At 47.8% G+C, this 24,389-nt stretch overlaps 2 protein-coding genes across 6 annotated transcripts in view; both read right to left on the reverse strand.

The window, feature by feature from the left end:
- Positions 1–790: 790 nt before the first annotated feature.
- LOC121544594 (cytochrome c oxidase assembly protein COX16 homolog, mitochondrial) lies at positions 791–14,959 on the reverse strand. The gene is made up of 4 exons (XM_041854561.2): positions 14,821–14,959; positions 14,246–14,323; positions 3,329–3,397; positions 791–1,181 (listed from the first exon to the last, which is right to left on the reverse strand). Exons 1-4 carry the CDS (start codon positions 14,878–14,880, stop codon positions 1,068–1,070), a joined length of 321 nt encoding a protein of 106 aa, XP_041710495.1. The 5' UTR covers positions 14,881–14,959; the 3' UTR covers positions 791–1,067.
- Positions 14,960–15,790: 831 nt separating this feature from the next.
- actn1 (actinin, alpha 1) overlaps positions 15,791–24,389 on the reverse strand; it is a 140,449-nt gene continuing 131,850 nt past the window's right edge. For 2 of the 5 annotated variants that reach the window (XM_041854559.2, XM_041854558.2), the window contains exons 20-22: positions 18,463–18,528; positions 17,814–17,972; positions 15,791–16,735 (exon numbers count right to left, since the gene is read on the reverse strand). In XM_041854559.2, coding sequence (XP_041710493.1) covers positions 16,577–16,735; positions 17,814–17,972; positions 18,463–18,528 — 384 coding nt within the window. In that variant the 3' untranslated portion in view covers positions 15,791–16,576. Of the gene's footprint in view, positions 16,736–17,813; positions 17,973–18,462; positions 18,529–20,405; positions 20,487–24,389 lie in introns of all 5 variants that reach the window. The other 3 variants (XM_041854557.2, XM_041854556.2, XM_041854560.2) reach the window with 2 other exon arrangements.

The raw sequence follows: 24,389 nt of genomic DNA on the forward strand, positions 1-24,389 counted from the left end.
ACCAACAGCCTAGTGCTGGGTGAAGTCTTACCAACAGCCTAGTGCTGGGTGAAGAGTCTTACCAACAGCCTAGTGCTGGGTGAAGAGTCTTACCAACAGCCTAGTGCTGGGTGAAGAGTCTTACCAACAGCCTAGTGCTGGGTGAAGAGTCTTACAGCCTAGTGCTGGGTGAAGAGTCTTACAGCCTAGTGCTGGGTGAAGAGTCTTACCAACAGCCTAGTGCTGGGTGAATAGTCTTACCAACAGCCTAGTGCTGGGTGAAGAGTCTTACCAACAGCCTAGTGCTGGATGAAGTGTCTTACCAACAGCCTAGTGCTGGATGAAGAGTCTTACCAACAGCCTAGTGCTGGGTGAAGAGTCTTACAGCCTAGTGCTGGGTGAAGAGTCTTACAGCCTAGTGCTGGATGAAGAGTCTTACAGCCTAGTGCTGGGTGAAGAGTCTTACCAACAGACTAGTGCTGGGTGAAGAGTCTTACAGCCTAGTGCTGGGTGAAGAGTCTTACAGCCTAGTGCTGGGTGAAGAGTCCACTAGGTGAAGGGTCCACTAGGTGGACTCATCTCACAAATATATAAATGTCATCGTCAAAATACCAAATATCCAGTTTCACACAGCTCCACATAGGCCTAGTGGTTCATATTTTCATCATGACAATTGGCGAGGCATATGTGTACCAGGGACGGGTACCAATGCACACCTCTGCCACCTAGTGGCCATATTGGTCATGACATTGAGATATAGCACAACTGTTTGTCTATCAGAGTGGAGAAGAGACGAAGAACCGGACTCATATTTCAAAACATTAAATTTTTTATATAACATATATTACATGTACATTTGTTGTTTACATACAATTGCATCACAGATTCAACTATCCACTTCCAAAACTCTCATTTACTCAAAGGTTTTGTTACTTCGAGTTACACGATAAATACATATTATATTCCTCAAGCCATTGGCCTTGCAGTGGTCTTGGTGATATCTTGGCCCTGTGCCTTCCCATCTTCCCCAGTCTATCCTGTTGCAACCTGTACAGCCGCTGGTCAGTGGTATTCCAAGGCAATCTCCATCACGCTGCCTTTCCCTGTCTGGACCGTTGCTGCTCCTGGTATTCCTTGGAGTCTTCCCAGGGACGAGGACCTCTGATGTTCCTCCACGCCTCCAGGTTGACATCCTTCATCTTCTGTTTAGTGGGAAAGAGAGACAACAGGACGGGGTTAGGGGCAGGTCTTTACTCCACACATCAGGACTACACAGAACCCCAGGGGAGGTTTTAGTAGATAACAGAACACCAGGGGAGGTTTTACTAGATAACAGAACACCAGGGGAGGTTTTAGTAGATAACAGAACCCCAGGGGAGGTTTTAGTAGATAACAGAACACCAGGGGAGGTTTTACTAGATAACAGAACACCAGGGGAGGTTTTAGTAGATAACAGAACACCAGGGGAGGTTTTAGTAGATAACAGAACACCAGGGGAGGTTTTAGTAGATAACAGAACCCCAGGGGAGGTTTTAGTAGATAACAGAACCCCAGGGGAGGTTTTAGTAGATAACAGAACACCAGGGGAGGTTTTAGTAGATAACAGAACACCAGGGGAGGTTTTAGTAGATAACAGAACACCAGGGGAGGTTTTAGTAGATAACAGAACACCAGGGGAGGTTTTAGTACATAACAGAACACCAGGGGAGGTTTTAGTAGATAACAGAACACCAGGGGAGGTTTTAGTAGATAACAGAACACCAGGGGAGGTTTTAGTAGATAACAGAACACCAGGGGAGGTTTTAGTAGACAACAGAACCCCAGGGGAGGTTTTAGTAGATAACAGAACCCCAGGGGAGGTTTTAGTAGATAACAGAACACCAGGGGAGGTTTTAGTAGATAACAGAACACCAGGGGAGGTTTTAGTAGATAACAGAACACCAGGGGAGGTTTTAGTAGACAACAGAACCCCAGGGGAGGTTTTAGTAGATAACAGAACCCCAGGGGAGGTTTTAGTAGATAACAGAACCCCAGGGGAGGTTTTAGTAGATAACAGAACCCCAGGGGAGGTTTTAGTAGATAACAGAACCCCAGGGAGGTTTTAGTAGATAACAGAACACCAGGGGGAGGTTTTACTAGATAACAGAACACCAGGGGAGGTTTTAGTAGATAACAGAACACCAGGGGAGGTTTTAGTAGATAACAGAACCCCAGGGGAGGTTTTAGTAGATAACAGAACCCCAGGGGAGGTTTTAGTAGATAACAGAACACCAGGGGAGGTTTTAGTAGATAACAGAACCCCAGGGGAGGGTTTTAGTAGATAACAGAACCCCAGGGGAGGTTTTAGTAGATAACAGAACCCCAGGGGAGGTTTTTAGTAGATAACAGAACCCCAGGGGAGGTTTTACTAGATAACAGAACACCAGGGGAGGTTTTAGTAGATAACAGAACCCCAGGGGAGGTTTTAGTAGATAACAGAACCCCAGGAGAGGTTTTAGTAGACAACAGAACCCCAGGGGAGGTTTTAGTAGACAACAGAACCCCAGGGGAGGTTTTAGTAGATAACAGAACCCCAGGGAGGTTTTAGTAGATAACAGAACCCCAGGGGGAGGTTTTAGTAGATAACAGAACCCCAGGGGAGGTTTTAGTAGATAACAGAACCCCAGGGGAGGTTTTAGTAGATAACAGAACCCCAGGGGAGGTTTTACTACATAACAGAACACCAGGGGAGGTTTTAGTAGATAACAGAACCCCAGGGGAGGTTTTAGTAGATAACAGAACCCCAGGAGAGGTTTTAGTAGACAACAGAACCCCAGGGGAGGTTTTAGTAGATAACAGAACCCCAGGGGAGGTTTTAGTAGATAACAGAACCCCAGGGGAGGTTTTAGTAGATAACAGAACCCCAGGGGAGGTTTTAGTAGATAACAGAACACCAGGGGAGGTTTTAGTAGATAACAGAACACCAGGGGAGGTTTTAGTAGATAACAGAACACCAGGGGAGGTTTTAGTAGATAACAGAACCCCAGGGGAGGTTTTAGTAGATAACAGAACCCCAGGGGAGGTTTTAGTAGATAACAGAACACCAGGGGAGGTTTTAGTAGATAACAGAACCCCAGGGGAGGTTTTAGTAGATAACAGAACACCAGGGGGGGTTTTAGTAGATAACAGAACCCCAGGGGAGGTTTTAGTAGACAACAGAACCCCATGGGAGGTTTTAGTAGATCACATATTTTGAAATTAAAGATAAGGAAAAATCCTATATTTGAGTCTTCCAGGATGGTGTCAGAGAATATTCTACAGCATGTCAGTACAAGCACAGCTCAACTCCCCTCATCCCCCAGACACCTACCTGGTACTGCTCCTCCAGGATAACAGACTGTTTCTGGGGATTCACCTTGGCCTCCAGGGTTGGATCCAGCTGGAGGAGAGAGAGAGGAGAGGAATGGTTACAGTCACACACACACACACACAAGGCAGTTCCTTATTCACACACAGACAGACAGATCACAGAAATATGATTTGGTGAACAAATGGTATATTAGATCATGAACATTCTCTGAAAGATCCAGCTGGTATAAATCACAGCTCTCAACTCAATCGGGGGGAGAAGAAGCAAGTAAGCTCCAGAGTTCCAACACTTGCCAATCAAAATGAGAGGCAGCCTCCTCCCATCCTCCTCTCCGCTCCTCCCCCCTCCTCCCATCCTCTCTCCTCCCACCTCTCTCTCTCTCTCCCCCCCTCCTCGCTCCTCCCCCCTCCTCCTCCTTGCTCCCACCCCTCCTCCTTGCCCCCCTCCTCCCTCCTCCTCCTCCCTCCCTCCCCCCATCCTCCTCTTCCCTCCTCGCTCCTCCCCCCTCGCTCCTCCCACCCTCTCTCCCCCTCCTCGCTCCTTCCCCCTCCTCCTCCTTGCTCCCACCCCTCCTCCTTGCCCCCCTCCTCCTCCCTCCCTCCTCCTCCCTCCCTCCCCCCTCCTCCCCCCTCCTCCCTCCCCCCTCCCTCCCTCCTTCCTCCTTGCCCCCCCCTCCTCCTCCCTCCTCCCTCCCTCCCTCCTTCCTCCTTGCCCCCCTCCTCTCCCCCCTCCTCCCCCCTCCTCCCCCTCCTCCCTCCCCTCACCCCCCTCCTCCTCCCTCCCACCCTCTCTCCCCCCTCCTCGCTACTCCCCCCCTCCTCCCTCCCTCCTCCCTCCCCCCTCCCTCCCTCCCTTCCTCCTTGCCCCCCCTCCCTCCCCCTCCTCCTCCCCCCCTCCCCCTCCTCCTTGCCCCCCTCCTCCTCCCTCCCTCCTCCTCCTCCCTCCCTCCCCCCCTCCTCCCCCTCCTCCCTCCCACCCTCTCTCCCCCCTCCTCGCTACTCCCCCCTCCTCCTCCCTCCTCCCTCCCTCCCTCCCTCCTTCCTCCTTGCCCCCCTCCTCCCCCCTCCTCCTCCTCCCCCCCTCCCTCCTCCTCTCACCCCTTCACTCCTCCTCTCCATCTATTATTTCTGTCAGGTATAAATGATGTCATCGGCAGAAGCCAGAGGTAGTCTAGTTTCTAGTTGGCAAGTCAGAGACAGAAAAAAGCTGGCAGCGTAGAAGAGATGAGCACTAAGCTGACTCATTCACAGCCAGTAGTTATACCCCTCTTCCCTGTCTCTTCTCTACCCAGAGAGTTGCCACAACACAACTGGCCTCGTATCCTTATCAATTATTATGCTTCATTTGGAGAAATGTCATCAGGTTGAGTAAAACAGCCAGCTTTCCAACAAAGCCAGATGATTTGGGAACAAGGAGGTCGCCTTCGGTCTTTCCTTAGGTGTAGTGTATTACAATGATTTTGAAATAAAGCCAATCATTATTTAATTTGTGTAGCACTTTGACAATGAGCACTTAACAAAACATTACACTAAAACCCCCAGAAGGTTGAGCGAAGTCCACCAGACCCCAGCGGGAGGGGAGAAACCTTGAGAGGAGACCAGGAGGTGTGGAAGGGGAGAAACCTTGAGAGGAGACCAGGAGGTGTGGAAGGGGAGAAACCTTGAGAGGAGACCAGGAGGTGTGGAAGGGGAGAAACCTTGAGAGGAGACCAGGAGGTGTGGAAGGGGAGAAACCTTGAGAGGAGACCAGGAGGTGTGGAAGGGGAGAAACCTTGAGAGGAGACCAGGAGGTGTGGGAGGTGAGAAACCTTGAGAGGAGACCAGGAGGTGTGAGAGGGGAGAAACCTTGAGAGGAGACCAGGAGGTGTGAGAGGGGAGAAACCTTGAGAGGAGACCAGGAGGTGTGGGAGGGGAGAAACCTTGAGAGGAGACCAGGAGGTGTGGGAGGGGAGAAACCTTGAGAGGAGACCAGGAGGTGTGGGAGGGGAGAAACCTTGAGAGGAGACCAGGAGGTGTGGGAAGGGAGAAACCTTGAGAGGAGACCAGGAGGTGTGGAAGGGGAGAAACCTTGAGAGGAGACCAGGAGGTGTGGGAGGGGAGAAACCTTGAGAGGAGACCAGGAGGTGTGGAAGGGGAGAAACCTTGAGAGGAGACCAGGAGGTGTGGGAGGGGAGAAACCTTGAGAGGAGACCAGGAGGTGTGAGAAGGGAGAAACCTTGAGAGGAGACCAGGAGGTGTGGGAGGGGAGAAACCTTGAGAGGAGACCAGGAGGTGTGGGAGGGGAGAAACCTTGAGAGGAGACCAGGAGGGGAGTCCCAAATGGCATCGTATTCCCTATATAGGGCTCTGGTTTAAAATAGTGCACTACATAGGCCAGGTGTCAAACTCATTCCACGGAGGGTCGAGTGTCTGCAGGTTTTCACTCCTCCCTTGTACTTGATTGATGAATTAAGGTCACTGATTAGTAAGGAACTCCCCTCACCTGGTTGTCTAGGTCTTCATTGAAAGGAAAAACCCCAAAACCTGCAGACACTAGGCCCTCTGTGGAATGAGTTTGACACCCCTGACATGGGAAACAGGGTGCCATTTGGGACACAACCCATGTTGGTCTGGGGGGGATAAATAGAACGAGTCAACGAGGAAGAGCTCTAATTGGGTCATAGAGACACAGTCAGTGGCTGTAAGACTTAACTAGGTCACTATCTGGGAGGGAAGATGGAGTGGTTAGTGACGTAGCGTACAGCGGCTGAGTGTGTCCTCTAGTTAACATGGGAAGTGATTATTTTCACTACATAGACGCACTGACTCCGACCCGCGGCTATTTGGCCAGGCCTAGGTATGCATACCATTATTTATCTCACGCACACACACACACACTACACAAACACACTCACACAAACTTAAAACACACATAATCACAGCAGCAGCAGTCACTGCTGAGGACCAGGGTTGAGGGTGAGACTGTCACTGCTGAGGACCAGGGTTGAGAGGGAGACTGTCACTGCTGAGGACCAGGGTTGAGAGGGAGACTGTCACTGCTGAGGACCAGGGTTAAGGGGGAGACTGTCACTGCTGAGGACCAGGGTTAAGGGGGAGACTGTCACTGCTGAGGACCAGGGTTAAGAGGGAGACTGTCACTGCTGAGGACCAGGGTTGAGAGGGAGACTGTCACTGCTAAGGACCAGGGTTAAGGGGGAGACTGTCACTGCTGAGGACCAGGGTTGAGAGAGAGACTGTCACTGCTGAGGACCAGGGTTGAGAGGGAGACTGTCACTGCTGAGGACCAGGGTTGAGAGGGAGACTGTCACTGCTGAGGACCAGGGTTGAGGGGGAGACTGTCACTGCTGAGGACCAGGGTTGAGGGGGAGACTGTCACTGCTGAGGACCAGGGTTGAGAGGGAGACTGTCACTGCTGAGGACCAGGGTTAAGGGGGAGACTGTCACTGCTGAGGACCAGGGTTGAGAGGGAGACTGTCACTGCTGAGGACCAGGGTTAAGAGGGAGACTGTCACTGCTGAGGACCAGGGTTGAGAGGGAGACTGTCACTGCTGAGGACCAGGGTTGAGGGGGAGACTGTCACTGCTGAGGACCAGGGTTGAGGGGGAGACTGTCACTGCTGAGGACCAGGGTTGAGAGGGAGACTGTCACTGCTGAGGACCAGGGTTAAGGGGGAGACTGTCACTGCTGAGGACCAGGGTTGAGAGGGAGACTGTCACTGCTGAGGACCAGGGTTAAGAGGGAGACTGTCACTGCTGAGGACCAGGGTTGAGAGGGAGACTGTCACTGCTGAGGACCAGGGTTGAGAGGGAGACTGTCACTGCTGAGGACCAGGGTTAAGGGGGATACTGTCACTGCTGAGGACCAGGGTTAAGAGGGAGACTGTCACTGCTGAGGACCAGGGTTAAGAGGGAGACTGTCACTGCTGAGGACCAGGGTTAAGGGGGAGACTGTCACTGCTGAGGACCAGGGTTAAGAGGGAGACTGTCACTGCTGAGGACCAGGGTTAAGGGGGAGACTGTCACTGCTGAGGACCAGGGTTAAGAGGGAGACTGTCACTGCTGAGGACCAGGGTTAAGAGGGAGACTGTCACTGCTGAGGACCAGGGTTAAGGGGGAGACTGTCACTGCTGAGGACCAGGGTTAAGGGGGAGACTGTCACTGCTGAGGACCAGGGTTAAGAGGGAGACTGTCACTGCTGAGGACCAGGGTTAAGAGGGAGACTGTCACTGCTGAGGACCAGGGTTAAGAGGGAGACTGTCACTGCTGAGGACCAGGGTTAAGGGGGAGACTGTCACTGCTGAGGACCAGGGCTAAGGGGGAGACTGTCACTGCTGAGGACCAGGGTTGAGAGGGAGACTGTCACTGCTGAGGACCAGGGTTAAGGGGGAGACTGTCACTGCTGAGGACCAGGGTTGAGAGAGAGACTGTCACTGCTGAGGACCAGGGTTGAGAGGGAGACTGTCACTGCTGAGGACCAGGGTTGAGGGGGAGACTGTCACTGCTGAGGGTGTATCATAGAACAGGGACAATAAAACCGAAAAATGATCCGCCACCGACCATTTTGCTGATTTCGTTCATTTGCCAATATAGGTGATTGTTAAATGGGACAGTTGATGGCTAAAACCATCAAACTAGAAGTAGTAGTTGAAAGGGTCATAAAAATAAATAAAAAAACCTGTGGTGCACATTAATGTTATAAACTGTGGTGCACATTAATGTTATAAACTGTGGTGTACATTAATGTTATAAACTGTCGTGTACGTTAATGTTATAAACTGTGGTGCACATTAATGTTATAAACTGTGGTGCACATTAATGTTATAAACTGTGGTGCACATTAATGTTATAAACTGTGGTGCACGTTAATGTTATAAACTGTGGTGCACATTAATGTTATAAACTGTGGTGTACATTAATGTTATAAACTGTCGTGTACGTTAATGTTATAAACTGTGGTGCACATTAATGTTATAAACTGTGGTGCACATTAATGTTATAAACTGTGGTGCACATTAATGTTATAAACTGTGGTGCACGTTAATGTTATAAACTGTGGTGCACATTAATGTTATAAACTGTGGTGCACATTAATGTTATAAATGTGGTGCACGTTAATGTTATAAACTGTGGTGCACATTAATGTTATAAACTGTGGTGCACGTTAATGTTATAAACTGTGGTGCACATTCATGTTATAAACTGTGGTGCACATTAATGTTATAAACTGTGGTGCACGTTAATGTTATAAACTGTGGTGCACATTAATGTTATAAACTGTGGTGCACATTAATGTTATAAACTGTGGTGCACGTTAATGTTATAAACTGTGGTGCACATTAATGTTATAAACTGTGGTGCACATTAATGTTATAAACTGTGGTGCACGAATGTTATAAATGTGGTGCACGCTAATGTTATAAACTGTGGTGCACGTTAATGTTATAAACTGTGGTGCACGTTAATGTTATAAACTGTGGTGCGCACGTTAATGTTATAAACTGTGGTGCACATTAATGTTATAAACTGTGGTGCACGTTAATGTTATAAACTGTGGTGCACGTTAATGTTATAAACTGTGGTGCACGTTAATGTTATAAACTGTGGTGTACATTCATGTTATAAACTGTGGTGCACATTAATGTTATAAACTGTGGTGTTCGTTAATGTTATAAACTGTGGTGTACATTAATGTTATAAACTGTGGTGCACATTAATGTTATAAACTGTGGTGCACATTAATGTTATAAACTGTGGTGCACATTAATGTTATAAATGTGGTGCACGTTAATGTTATAAACTGTGGTGCACGTTAATGTTATAAACTGTGGTGCACGTTAATGTTATAAACTGTGGTGCACGTTAATGTTATAAACTGTGGTGCACATTAATGTTATAAACTGTGGTGCTCGTTAATGTTATAAACTGTGGTGCACATTAATGTTATAAATGTGGTGCACGTTAATGTTATAAACTGTGGTGCACGTTAATGTTATAAACTGTGGTGCACGTTAATGTTGTAAAATGTGGTGCACGTTAATGTTATAAACTGTGGTGCACATTAATGTTATAAACTGTGGTGCACATTAATGTTATAAACTGTGGTGCACGTTAATGTTATAAACTGTGGTGCACGTTAATGTTATAAACTGTGGTGCACGTTAATGTTATAAACTGTGGTGCACGTTAATGTTATAAACTGTGGTGCACATTAATGTTATAAACTGTGGTGCACGTTAATGTTATAAACTGTGGTGCACATTAATGTTATAAACTGTGGTGCACGTTAATGTTATAAACTGTGGTGTACATTCATGTTATAAACTGTGGTGCACATTAATGTTATAAACTGTGGTGCACGTTAATGTTATAAACTGTGGTGCACATTAATGTTATAAACTGTGGTGCACATTAATGTTATAAACTGTGGTGCACGTCAATGTTATAAACTGTGGTGTACATTCATGTTATAAACTGTGGTGTACATTAATGTTATAAACTGTGGTGCACATTAATGTTATAAACTGTGGTGCACATTAATGTTATAAACTGTGGTGCACATTAATGTTATAAACTGTGGTGCACATTAATGTTATAAACTGTGGTGCACATTAATGTTATAAATGTGGTGCACATTAATGTTATAAACTGTGGTGCACATTAATGTTATAAACTGTGGTGCACATTAATGTTATAAATGTGGTGCACGTTAATGTTATAAACTGTGGTGCACATTAATGTTATAAACTGTGGTGCACGTTAATGTTATAAACTGTGGTGCACATTCATGTTATAAACTGTGGTGCACATTAATGTTATAAACTGTGGTGCACGTTAATGTTATAAACTGTGGTGCACATTAATGTTATAAACTGTGGTGCACATTAATGTTATAAACTGTGGTGCACGTTAATGTTATAAACTGTGGTGCACATTAATGTTATAAACTGTGGTGCACATTAATGTTATAAACTGTGGTGCACGTTAATGTTATAAATGTGGTGCACGTTAATGTTATAAACTGTGGTGCACGTTAATGTTATAAACTGTGGTGCACGTTAATGTTATAAACTGTGGTGCACATTAATGTTATAAACTGTGGTGCACGTTAATGTTATAAACTGTGGTGCACGTTAATGTTATAAACTGTGGTGCACGTTAATGTTATAAACTGTGGTGTACATTCATGTTATAAACTGTGGTGCACATTAATGTTATAAACTGTGGTGCTCGTTAATGTTATAAACTGTGGTGTACATTAATGTTATAAACTGTGGTGCACATTAATGTTATAAACTGTGGTGCACATTAATGTTATAAACTGTGGTGCACATTAATGTTATAAATGTGGTGCACGTTAATGTTATAAACTGTGGTGCACGTTAATGTTATAAACTGTGGTGCACGTTAATGTTATAAACTGTGGTGCACGTTAATGTTATAAACTGTGGTGCACATTAATGTTATAAACTGTGGTGCTCGTTAATGTTATAAACTGTGGTGCACATTAATGTTATAAACTGTGGTGCACGTTAATGTTATAAACTGTGGTGCACGTTAATGTTATAAACTGTGGTGTACATTCATGTTATAAACTGTGGTGCACATTAATGTTATAAACTGTGGTGTTCGTTAATGTTATAAACTGTGGTGTACATTCATGTTATAAACTGTGGTGCACGTTAATGTTATAAACTGTGGTGCACATTAATGTTATAAACTGTCGTGTACGTTAATGTTATAAACTGTGGTGCACATTAATGTTATAAACTGTGGTGCACATTAATGTTATAAACTGTGGTGCACGTTAATGTTATAAACTGTGGTGCACATTAATGTTATAAACTGTGGTGCACGTTAATGTTATAAACTGTGGTGTACATTCATGTTATAAACTGTGGTGCACGTTAATGTTATAAACTGTGGTGCACGTTAATGTTATAAACTGTGGTGCACATTAATGTTATAAACTGTGGTGCACGTTAATGTTATAAACTGTGGTGCACATTAATGTTATAAACTGTGGTGCACATTAATGTTATACACTGTGGTGCACATTAATGTTATAAACTGTGGTGCACATTATTGTTATAAACTGTGGTGCACATTAATGTTATAAACTGTGGTGTACATTCATGTTATAAACTGTGGTGTACATTAATGTTATAAACTGTGGTGCACATTAATGTTATAAACTGTGGTGCACGTTAATGTTATACACTGTGGTGCACATTAATGTTATAAACTGTGGTGCACATTAATGTTATACACTGTGGTGCACATTAATGTTATAAACTGTGGTGCACATTATTGTTATAAACTGTGGTGCACATTAATGTTATAAACTGTGGTGTACATTCATGTTATAAACTGTGGTGTACATTAATGTTATAAACTGTGGTGCACATTAATGTTATAAACTGTGGTGCACGTTAATGTTATAAACTGTGGTGCACATTAATGTTATAAACTGTGGTGCACGTTAATGTTATAAACTGTGGTGCACATTAATGTTATAAACTGTGGTGCACATTAATGTTATACACTGTGGTGCACATTAATGTTATAAACTGTAGTGCACATTATTGTTATAAACTGTGGTGCACATTAATGTTATAAACTGTGGTGTACATTCATGTTATAAACTGTGGTGTACATTAATGTTATAAACTGTGGTGCACATTAATGTTATAAACTGTGGTGCACGTTAATGTTATAAACTGTGGTGCACATTAATGTTATAAACTGTGGTGCACATTAATGTTATACACTGTGGTGCACATTAATGTTATAAACTGTGGTGCACATTATTGTTATAAACTGTGGTGCACATTAATGTTATAAACTGTGGTGTACATTCATGTTATAAACTGTGGTGTACATTAATGTTATAAACTGTGGTGCACATTATTGTTATAAACTGTGGTGCACATTAATGTTATAAACTGTGGTGTACATTCATGTTATAAACTGTGGTGTACATTAATGTTATAAACTGTGGTGCACATTAATGTTATAAACTGTGGTGCACGTTAATGTTATAAATATATTGTTCTACTAATCATCACATTAATTTATCACAATCTGTATTTTTTCCCTCATGGCCCAGCCCTAGTACATCAGCCCCAGGCCCCCCTAACACAAGACAAGAGGAGAGGCCCAGCCCTAGTACATCAGCCCCAGGCCCCCCTAACACAAGCCAAGAGGAGAGGCCCAGCCCTAGTACATCAGCCCCAGGCCCCCCTAACACAAGACAAGAGGAGAGGCCCAGCCCTAGTACATCAGCCCCAGGCCCCCTAACACAAGACAAGAGGAGAGGCCCAGCCCTAGTACATCAGCCCCAGGCCCCCTAACACAAGACAAGAGGAGAGGCCCAGCCCTAGTACATCAGCCCCAGGCCCCCTAACACAAGCCAAGAGGAGAGGCCCAGCCCTAGTACATCAGCCCCAGGCCCCCCTAACACAAGACAAGAGGAGAGGCCCAGCCCTAGTACATCAGCCCCAGGCCCCCCTAACACAAGACAAGAGGAGAGGCCCAGCCCTAGTACATCAGCCCCAGGCCCCCCTAACACAAGACAAGAGGAGAGGCCCAGCCCTAGTACATCAGCCCCAGGCCCCCCTAACACAAGCCAAGAGGAGAGGCCCAGCCCTAGTACATCAGCCCCAGGCCCCCCTAACACAAGACAAGAGGAGAGGCCCAGCCCTAGTACATCAGCCCCAGGCCCCCCTAACACAAGACAAGAGGAGAGGCCCAGCCCTAGTACATCAGCCCCAGGCCCCCCTAACACAAGACAAGAGGAGAGGCCCAGCCCTAGTACATCAGCCCCAGGCCCCCCTAACACAAGCCAAGAGGAGAGGCCCAGCCCTAGTACATCAGCCCCAGGCCCCCTAACACAAGACAAGAGGAGAGGCCCAGCCCTAGTACATCAGCCCCAGGCCCCCCTAACACAAGACAAGAGGAGAGGCCCAGCCCTAGTACATCAGCCCCAGGCCCCCCTAACACAAGACAAGAGGAGAGGCCCAGCCCTAGTACATCAGCCCCAGGCCCCCCTAACACAAGACAAGAGGAGTCAACTGCATGGAACAGACAGGCTTGATGTCCTCCCCAGCTCCAGCCCTAGGATGCATCCCAAATGGCACCCTATTCCCTATGAGCCCTGGTCAAAAGTACCGCACTATATAGTCATTTGAGATCCAGGGAATAAGGGGTCATTTGAGATCCTGAGAATAGGGGGTCATTTGGGATTTCACTCTCACACGGTCTCTCTCTCACTCTCACCCCCCTCCCTCAGATCAGGGTTCAAAACTAGACAGTGATGTCATTGTATCTAGGTCATAGCTATTCATATAAGAGCACTGTATTTTTTTGTCATCAAAGATACTAGTTAGTGGTAGGTGGTATATAGAATATACAGCTGCGTAGAGGTATGATGATTCTGTCACATAATGTACAGATTTCAGTCCTAGAGGGCAGCACTGAATACATCGTGCTATTTTGACACGTAAAGGTTCTAGTGTACCTGCGTCGTGACTGACTCATGAGCAGTACTCCATCTGTCCACAGGGTGGCGCTACATCCACACACTCAGCGTCAGTGCCACTGTGCCGTCAAATCATCAGTCAAATGTTCATACACACACACGCACGCATGCATACATACATTTGAAAGAGTAAAATGATATACTGCAGTGTGTAGTAAAAAAATGATATTATAAATACCGCAAGAAAATAAGATATTTGCTGAGGAATCAAATAACCTCTTAGGACTGGAAAGGAGGTATAACCCTCAGCGCCTCAGGATGTCTCTCACTGCCCGTCTGTCTGTCCTGTTGGTCCTATCTGTCTGCTCGGTGCCTAAGGCAGTCTTTCATACATTTCAGAGCACACAGTGTTGATTTCATTATGCTGGATCAGCTGCTGTACCTTCTTCCTGATCTTCTGAGCGTCGTAGCGGATCTGTGTGAATTCCCGGAGCCCAAAGGAACCTCCCACTACCAGCAACTTAGAAACAGAATCCAGACGTCATAAATTGGTTTCATAACCATAGAGGCATTGTCATCAATATACAAGCACAGACTGGACAGTCATACTATCTCCTGACTGCACTAACTATTGAAACTAACAAGTATGCCGTCGAGGATGAATGTGCATTTAGGTGTTCAAACAGAGGACGGATACAGAGGATGGATGACTTATTAGTGCTTCTAGTTAACTCTCTGTTGAAGATGTCTCAGTTCACTTGTACTTTAATTGTTTGGAGAGTGGCTTTTATTTTGTCAGTCTCAGAGGGCTAGTTGAAAATTCGCTTCAAAAGCTGTTCATGTTTGTAGCCTACGTGTTGATGTTAATGATCAAGCTGCTATCTAGTGGATGTAGCCAACTTTAGCTAACGTTAGCTGATAAGCTAATAGCCACTGATAGCTAAGCTAGCTACCCTCTCTCTAGAAAGCAAAAGTCTGTCACGAAACTGAAAAGACGGTATCAAACCTATGACTCACCAACATGGGAACGCCATATTTAAGGGTTTTGTTCCTCTGTAACGCTTTGAAGGTCAACATGATTATTCGACGCAGATAAACTCTACAACCCCATGTTACTTGTTGTTCACTCCGGAAGGTGAATTCTGTCGGACGCACTTCCGAGAGTAGTCCTACTCACTATAATTCCCGGATGTTTCATAAACTCCCATTTTAAGTTCCGCATGTGGAGTGACAACAGTGGCAGATTTTGGCTGTGGCTGTGATGAATTATTGGTAATATGTATGAGATCTGTTGGCATATTACTTTAGCCACATGTTATGTTTAAAAAAAAAAGCCCCACATTATCTACGTGTTTCTGTAAAGAACATTGATCTAAATAACGTGCCACCCCACTTATTTAATTTATTCCATTGTCCATATACTGTAGTTTGATTACAGAATCCAACATAAATATGTAAGTGAATCAAAGAAATGAATAAGCTCTTCCCCCAACCTCATCTTCTTCTCTATCAGCCTCTGAATTCATTCTTCCATCCTCCATCCCATCTTCCTCTGGCAGACGACCAGGGCCAGTGGCCCCAAAGAAAACGCTGTATAGGAACAGGATTCTTCTCAAACACAAGGTAGTATAACTACTTCTTGCTAGAAGGGTGCATTGAGCTTGGGTACAAAACCTCCTGGGCTGAAATGTCAGAATATGATATAGCGTATTCCCCTTGTATCCTCAGCATTGCCCTTTAGCCAATCTACGCTAAGCTAAGCTACCATTCACCTATATTGAACCATATTACACTTGCACCTAAAGCTACTTTCCAGCTTGATCTTCTCTTATGAATCTGCAGCATCACTTCACCACGTCATACTTTTGCTGAGGCTGTTCATTTTGAATGTCATATATTTCTTCATCACAGACACAATAAACATCAGTGGTTATTCATGTCAGTGTGTACTCAGCAAAGTAGGAAGGAGGGTAAATTAAGGACCAAGTATAGCAATTTTGTCTTTATTTCAATTGTTGTTTCTTTTTTTTTTTATCAGGTGAAGAAAAATACCTTTTTTGTTCTGTATAATAAAATATGTTAGCTTTATTCATTTTATGAAGAAAAACAATAACAACAAGAAAAATAAAAACACATTTCTCTCCCTCTTTGTAAACCTGGAGAGTGTTTCTGCGTGGGAAGCAAGTCCAACTGAGACAAAGTGTGAGGGAGGGAAGGGGCTTGCTCCATCCGGGGTGAAGTTTCCCTTTGGTACAGATCTAGGATCAGGTTTCCCTTCTCCCAATCCTAACCTCAACCATTAGTGGGGGAAAATGCAAAACTGACCCCATATCAGCATCTAGGGGGCAACTTCACCCTACACCAGTGGGGAGGGTAAAGGGATTGGAGGAGGGAGGAATGAGGGAGGGTTGGAAAAGGAAAGGGGGAGCAGACAGGATGATTATGACATGTAAGATAAGGCCAGGAACATAGAAAAAAATGTGAGCATTGTAGAGCAGGGCTAGCCTGATGCCAGATCTGTCTGTGCTGTTTTGAGCATTGTAGAGCAGGGCTAGCCTGATGCCAGATCTCTCTGTGCTGTTTTGCCAAACTGGCGTGACAACGATGAGTGACAAGGAGTTGGTAAGACAACACAAACAGATCTGGGACCCGGGCTAGAGCAGAGCTGCGGTGTTGGCGCAGTAGGAGGGTCTTGCGGGCGGTGGTGAGAGCAGGTAGGCTGGTGAGTGACCTCACAGGTCGTGACCTCACAGGTTAGGAGTCGAAAGGTCACTCAGAGGTCACTCTCTCCGTAGAGTGCGGTGGAGAAGGACATGTAGTCGAGGGCACCGGGTATGGCGTCAGGGCCGGCGTAGGGAGCCATGCGGGCGATGCAGTACTCTGCCTGGTCAGGAGGCAACTCACGACGAAGCTCATCGGCCAGGATGTAGTTCTGGTGTAGGGGAGAGGAGAAGGTAAGAATAGTCGAGGGGTGCTCAAACTATTGGGCTTGTTGGGCCAAAATATAATCTGAGTGTTGGGCCGCGGGCCAAACAAATAGGCATTATGTATTTAGAAATAAAAAGGTAAACAATAGCTTTTTACATTTGAGTCATTTAGCAGACGCTCTTATCCAGAGCGACTTACAGGAGCAATTAGGGTTAAGTGCCTTGCTCAAGGGCACATCGGCAGATTTTTCACCTAGTCGGCTCGGGGATTAGAACCAGCGCCCTTTCGGTTACTGGCACAACACTCTTAACCACTAAGCTACCTGCCGCCCAGGTTGCAGTGAGCAATCATAAAATCACACAAATTGTAGCCATATAACTTGACACCTATCAACACATTCTAAACGCCTCTAGCCTTTTGAGGGCCCTAAGCAAGATTTGGCGTAAAGTAAGTAAGTAAAAATACTTTACTACTTAAATGTGCAATAAGCAAAAATCGCTCCGCCAATTCCTGGTTTTTAGTTTGTGACAAAACAAGCACTCAGAATGTAGAGAATCATTGTACCATCGAAACCGCTGTGAAATATATTTTCAATAACCAAAAATATTGTATTTTCAGCTGTTTGAAGCTGGTGTACAAAACCGAAAGTAAGACGCAAAAACAAAACTTAACAACGGGAAGCATAGAAATAGCGCACATAGAACAGATCTACCACTTCTTAGACTTGCTTTCAATTAGCTTTATGAATACATTGGATTGATTGACTGACTGATTGACTTACTGACTGACTGTATTATTCCAACCTCAGTGTGGAAATATATATAAAATGTAGGAAAATGAGGTTTTGGACTGCACTGGGCCTTTAAAAACTGCAAACATTTGTCTCTACCTTATGGCAAAATGTGTAGAATTGCTTTAAAACTGCAACATTTTCTCTTTGCCCCATGGCAAAATGTGTAGATTTGCAGAAAATTAACTCAAACTCTCCGCTGTCAAGATTTCGATTTGGGCTAGGGCTGACTCTGACTGTGTGTGTGTGTGTGTACACAGGCCCGCAATCCACCATCCCCGTCCCTGAGTACCTTGTCCCCAGCCAGGACCTTGAAGGAGGCCATGACCTGGTCAGCGGTGTCAGTGTCGGCCGTCTCCCGGGACATGAAGTCTATGAAGGACTGGAACGTGACCACGCCCACCCGGTTGGGATCCACGATGCTCATGATGCGAGAGAATTCCGCTTCACCCTATAGGACAGGAGCCATGAACACTATCACCATGGGGACCATCGTGGGGCCCATTGGGCTCTGGTCAAAAGTTGTGCACTATGTAGGGCCATTTGGGACGCCGTACACATAGACAGTAGCCTGGTTTCCAGATCTGTTTGTGCTGTCTTGCCAACTATGGTCATTGTATGACAGCACAAACAGATGTGACAGGGACCAGGCTATAGAGACAGCACACAAACTAGAATGTTTATACAGTGATATTAATGTGATTATTATTATTATTACTATTATTATTCCAGTGATGTTAATAAGAGACAAGAGACGATTCTCTGGTGACAATCCATGTGATCGTGATCGGTGGACTATATGTTTCCAATTCAATGCAGACTGATCTTGAAGAGACAAGTGAACAGTTGTTACCTTTCCACCAATGACTACAAGGCAGACTAACACATATTGATGCATTCGTAAGTAAACAGAGGAGGATAGTTGACTGGTTTGGCTTTACCATGTTGTAACCGAGGGAGATAAGGCAGGTTTTGAAGTCTTCAGCCTCCATCATCCCTGTTTTCTTCTACAGGTACCAGAGAGGGACAAACAGTACGGAGGAGGAACGAAGGAGGAGGAGGTATTGGGGGGGTAAGGGGGTAGAGGGAGGTAAGGGGATAGAGAGGGGTAGAGGGGTAGAGGGGGGTAGCGGGAGGTAGAGGGGGGTAGAGGGAGGTAGAGGGGGGGGTAGAGGGAGGTAAGGGGATAGAGGAGGTAGAGGGAGGTAGAGGGAGGTAAGGGGGGTAGAGGGGGGTAGAGGGGGGTAGAGGGAGGTAAGGGGTAGAGGGGGTAGAGGGGGTAGAGGGAGGTAAGGGGTAGAGAGGGGGTAGGGGGTAGAGGGGGTAGAGGGAGGTAGAGGGGGGTAGAGGGAGGTAAGGGGATAGAGGAGGTAGAGGGAGGTAGAGGGGGGTAGAGGGAGGTAAGGGGGTAGAGGGAGGTAAGGGGGATAGAGAGGGGTAGAGGGGTAGAGGGGGGTAGAGGGAGGTAGAGGGGGGTAGAGGGAGGTAGAGGGGGGTAGAGGGAGGTAAGGGGTAGAGGGGGTAAGGGGGTAGAGAGGGTAGAGGGGGTAGAGGGAGGTAAGGGGTAGAGGGGGTAAGGGGTAGAGGGGGTAGAGGGAGGTAGAGGGGGGGTAGAAGGAGGTAAGGGGATAGAGGAGGTAGAGGGAGGTAGAGGGTAGAGGGGTAGAGGAGGTAGAGGGAGGTAGAGGGAGGTAAGGGGGTAGAGGAGGTAGAGGGAGGTAGAGGGAGGTAAGGGGGTAGAGGGGGAAGAGGGGGGTAGAGGGAGGTAAGGGGGTAGAGGGAGGTAGAGGGGGGTAGAGGGAGGTAGAGGGAGGTAAGGGGGTAGAGGAGGTAGAGGGAGGTAGAGGGGGTAGAGGGAGGTAAGGGGGTAGAGGGGGGAAGAGGGGGGTAGAGGGAGGTAGAGGGAGGTAAGGGGGTAGAGGAGGGAGAGGGAGGTAGAGGGGGGTAGAGGGAGGTAGGGGGTAGAGGGGGTAGAGGGAGGTAGAGGGAGGTAAGGGGGTAGAGGAGGTAGAGGGAGGTAGGGGGGGTGAGGGAGGTAAGGGGGTAGAGGGGGTAAGGGGGTAGAGGGGGGGTAGAGGGAGGTAGGGGATAGAGGGGGTAGAGGGAGGTAGAGGGGGGTAGAGGGGGTAGAGGGGGTAGAGAGGGGTAAAGGGAGGTAAGGGGTAGAGGGGGTAGAGGGGGTAGAGGGAGGTAGAGGGGGTAGAGGGGGGTAGAGAGGGTAAAGGGAGGTAAGGGGGTAGAGGGGGGTAGAGGGAGGTAGAGGGAGGTAGAGGGGGTAGAGGGAGGTAGGGGGGTAGAGGGGGAGAGGGAGGTAGAGGGAGGTAGGGGGGTAGAGGGAGGTAGAGGGAGGGAGGGGGGGTAGAGGGAGGTAGAGGGGGGTAGAGGGAGGTAGAGGGAGGTAAGGGGGGTAGAGGAGGTAGAGGGAGGTAGAGGGGGGTAGAGGGGGGTAGGGGGTAGGGGGGTAGAGGGGGTAGAGGGGGGGTAGAGGGAGGTAAGGGGATAGAGAGGGGTAGAGGGAGGTAGAGGGGGTAGAGGGGGGTAGAGGGGGGTAGAGAGGGGTAAAGGGAGGTAAGGGGGAGAGGGGGGTAGAGGGGGGTAGAGGGAGGTAGAGGGGGTAGAGGGGGGGTAGAGAGGGGTAAAGGGAGGTAAGGGGGTAGAGGGGGGTAGAGGGAGGTAGAGGGAGGTAGAGGGGGGTAGAGGGAGGTAGAGGGGGTAGAGGGAGGTAGAGGGAGGTAGAGGGGGGTAGAGAGGGGTAAAGGGAGGTAAGGGGGTAGAGGGGGGTAGAGGGAGGTAGAGGGAGGTAGAGGGGGGTAGAGGGAGGTAGAGGGAGGTAGAGGGGGGTAGAGAAAGAGAACAAAACAAAGCAACATCGTTAACTCAGTACCTGTGCATCGTTGGCTATATCGAAGCCCAGGCTGATCAGGCAGGCCTTGAACTCCTCAGCCCCCAGAGTGCCCGAGTGGTCCTGGGGTGTCAGGTGCGGTGGGGGGCCAACCAGGTGTGCCAGGTGCCAAGGGCCAGGTGGGTGTGGGCCAGGTGGGTGCGGAGTGGAGGTGAGGGTGGGGTGGATAGGAGAGGGTGGGGGTGGGTAGGAGAGGGTGGAGGTGCGTCATGCAGATGGAGAGGGGGTATTGTATTGGGAATTGGGGTGGATGGTTGATAAGGGGTTGGGGATGGGGTGGATGGTTGATAAGGGGTCGGGGATAGGGGTGGACGGTTGATAAGGGGTTGGGGATATGGGTGGATGGTTGATAAGGGGTTGGGGATGGGGTGGACGTTGATAAGGGGTTGGGGATAGGGGTGGATGGTTGATAAGGGGTTGGGGTTAGGGGTGGATGGTTGATAAGGGGTTGGGGATATGGGTGGATGGTTGATAAGGGGTTGGGGATATGGGTGGATGGTTGATAAGGGGTTGGAGATAGGGGTGGATGGTTGATAAGGGATTGGGGATGGGGTGGACGTTGATAAGGGGTTGGGGATATGGGTGGATGGTTGATAAGGTGTTGGGGATATGGGTGGATGGTTGATAAGGAGTTAGGGATAGGGGTGGATGGTTGATAAGGGGTTGGGGATATGGGTGGATGGTTGATAAGGGGTTGGGGATATGGGTGGACGTTGATAAGGGGTTGGGGATATGGGTGGATGGTTGATAAGGAGTTGGGGATAGGGGTGGACGTTGATAAGGGGTTGGAGATAGGGGTGGATGGTTGATAAGGGGTTGGGGATGGGGTGGATGGTTGATAAGGGGTTGGGGATATGGGTGGATGGTTGATAAGGGGTTGGGGATAGGGGTGGATGGTTGATAAGGGGGTTGGGGATAGGGGTGGATGGTTGATAAGGGGTTGGGGATAGGGGTGGATGGTTGGGGATAGGGGTGGATGGTTGATAAGGGGTTGGGGTTAGGGGTGGATGGTTGATAAGGGGTTGGGGATAGGGGTGGATGGTTGATAAGGTGTTGGAGATAGGGGTGGATGGTTGATAAGGGGTTGGGGTTAGGGGTGGATGGTTGATAAGGGGTTGGGGATATGGGTGGACGTTGATAAGGGGTTGGGGATGGGGTGGATGGTTGATAAGGGGTTGGGGATAGGGGTGGATGGTTGATAAGGTGTTGGAGATAGGGGTGGATGGTTGATAAGGGGTTGGGGTTAGGGGTGGATGGTTGATAAGGGGTTGGGGATATGGGTGGATGGTTGATAAGGGGTTGGGGATATGGGTGGACGGTTGATAAGGGGTTGGGGATAGGGGTGGATGGTTGATAAGGGGTTGGGGATATGGGTGGATGGTTGATAAGGGGTTGGGGATATGGGTGGACGTTGATAAGGGGTTGGGGATATGGGTGGACGGTTGATAAGGGGTTGGGGATAGGGGTGGATGGTTGATAAGGGGTTGGGGATATGGGTGGACGTTGATAAGGGGTTGGGGATATGGGTGGATGGTTGATAAGGGGTTGGGGATAGGGGTGGATGGTTAATAAGGGGTTGGGGATATGGGTGGATGGTTGATAAGGGGTTGGGGATAGGGGTGGATGGTTAATAAGGGGTTGGGGATATGGGTGGATGGTTGATAAGGGGTTGGGGATAGGGGTGGATGGTTGATAAGGGGTTGGGGATAGGGGTGGACATTGATAAGGGGGTTGGGGATAGGGGTGGATGGTTGATAAGGAGTTGGGCCATGGGTGGATGGTTGATAAGGGGTTGGAGATAGGGGTGGATGGTTGATAAGGGGTTGGGGATAGGGGTGGATGGTTGATAAGGGGTTGGGGATAGGGGTGGATGGTTGATAAGGGGTTGGGGATAGGGGTGGATGGTTGATAAGGGGGTTGGGGGATACGGGTGGGTGGTTGATAAGGGGTTGGAGATAGGGGTGGATGGTTGATAAGGGGTTGGGGATATGGGTGGATGGTTGATAAGGGGTTGGGGATATGGGTGGATGGTTGATAAGGGGTTGGGGATAGGGGTGGATGGTTGATAAGGGGTTGGGGATAGGGGTGGACGTTGATAAGGGGTTGGGGATATGGGTGGATGGTTGATAAGGGGTTGGGGATAGGGGTGGATGGTTAATAAGGGGTTGGGGTTAGGGGTGGATGGTTGATAAGGGGTTGGGGATAGGGGTGGATGGTTGATAAGGGGTTGGGGATATGGGTGGATGGTTGATAAGGGGTTGGGGATAGGGGTGGATGGTTGATAAGGGGTTGGAGATAGGGGTGGATGGTTGATAAGGGTTTGGGGTGGACGGTTGGTAAGGGGTTGGGCCATGGGTGGACGGTTGATAAGGGGTTGGGGATAGGGGTGGACGGTTGGTAAGGGGTTGGGCCATGGGTGGATGGTTGATAAGGGGTTGGGGATATGGGTGGATGGTTGATAAGGGGTTGGGCCATGGGTGGATGGTTGATAAGGGGTTGGGGATAGGGGTGGATGGTTGATAAGGGTTTGGGGTGGACGGTTGGTAAGGGGTTGGGCCATGGGTGGACGGTTGATAAGGGGTTGGGCCATGGGTGGATGGTTGATAAGGGGTTGGGGATATGGGTGGATGGTTGATAAGGGGTTGGGCCATGGGTGGATGGTTGATAAGGGGTTGGGGATGGGGTGGATGGTTGATAAGGGTTTGGGGTGGACGGTTGGTAAGGGGTCGGGGCCATGCACAAGAAGAGACAGAAAACAAAACAGTGCCAAACATTAGGACCTGAGGTGAGGTGCTGTGACACACTGCTGTGTGGCATGGAGGCATTCAGAGCTGTTAGGTGCAGTGTGGCGGGCTATTAGGCTATAGTAGACAGTACAAGGTATCATTCATTTTACATCATATACTGTAACTGTCACGGATTCTGCCGAGGCTGCTCCTCCTCCTTGCTCGGGCAGGCTTCGGCAGAATCCGTGACAGTAATCAAAACTAATAGGCAACAGGTGTACTAATCTAGACAAAACAAGACAAACATAGATCGGCAGTAGCTAGTACTCCGGGGACGACGAACGCCGAATCCTGCCCGAGCAAGGAGGAGGAGGAGCCTCGGCAGAATCCGTGACAGTTACACAGCGTTTCCCAAACTCGGTACTGGGGACACCAAGGTCTTTGCCATAGCACTACACAGCTGATTCAATTAATCAAAGCTCGACGATGAGTTGATTCAGCTGTGTAGTGTTAGTGCAAAAAACTAAATGTGCCCTCTGGGACCGAGTTTGGGACCATAGCACCACATAGTTTTCCCTTGGCTGTAAATCCCTAATAGCAATAGGGGTCTACGACAGGGATATTCAAACTGGGGAAGGGGGTCCGCAGAGGTACTGCAGGGGGTCCGCATAAAATTTTTTTTTATAAAAAAAGTTGTTAAATTTTTTCTTTACATTAAATGTTTTTATGAATAGGCCTATCGCTAGTAACAACAGAATAAACTCATTTTGAATTACATATCTACAGTAGAAAGTAGATGACTTTATTTTATCCTAATTCAAATTACACAACAACAAAAAAAATCACGACAGCTGAGATGGAAATAGGACGTCTCGGTACAATTTTATAAATGCCGACAGATAAAATTGATTATGCGAGAAATGGCGGTGGAAACGCCTGTATGCACAAATATTGATATAACAACCGTCATATTGAAGTACACTTGGGAGTCACGAGATGATATGGTGTGTGGTCCTCCCACTACGACTCGGGAAACCATGCAGTTTATAAGGCTACAGATGAAATAGGCTCTTATCACAGGGTGGTGAAAGTGCACGGTGATGAGCTTGATGCTCCTTTTCAATAAATATCAAGGGTCTTATTCTGGTGACATGATGATCGATGCTTGTCTGCAGTTTGACAAATAAACCTATTCTCGCTCTTATCCATAATAATGTCATCATGTAGACTAGCCTACTAG

This window comes from Coregonus clupeaformis, chromosome 29 (assembly GCF_020615455.1).
Source record: "Coregonus clupeaformis isolate EN_2021a chromosome 29, ASM2061545v1, whole genome shotgun sequence".
In the NCBI taxonomy this organism is placed as follows: domain Eukaryota; kingdom Metazoa; phylum Chordata; class Actinopteri; order Salmoniformes; family Salmonidae; genus Coregonus; species Coregonus clupeaformis.

Bases quoted from the DNA above. Each gene is read 5' to 3' on its own strand.
- LOC121544594 (XM_041854561.2), bottom strand. From the start codon at position 14,880: ATGTTGACCTTCAAAGCGTTACAGAGGAACAAAACCCTTAAATATGGC. The intron at 3,398-14,245 runs GTACAGCAGCTG...TCTCTCCTCCAG, and splicing joins CTCAGAAGATCAGGAAGAAG to CTGGATCCAACCCTGGAGGC. The intron at 1,182-3,328 runs GTAGGTGTCTGG...CCCACTAAACAG, and splicing joins TCCTGGAGGAGCAGTACCAG to AAGATGAAGGATGTCAACCT.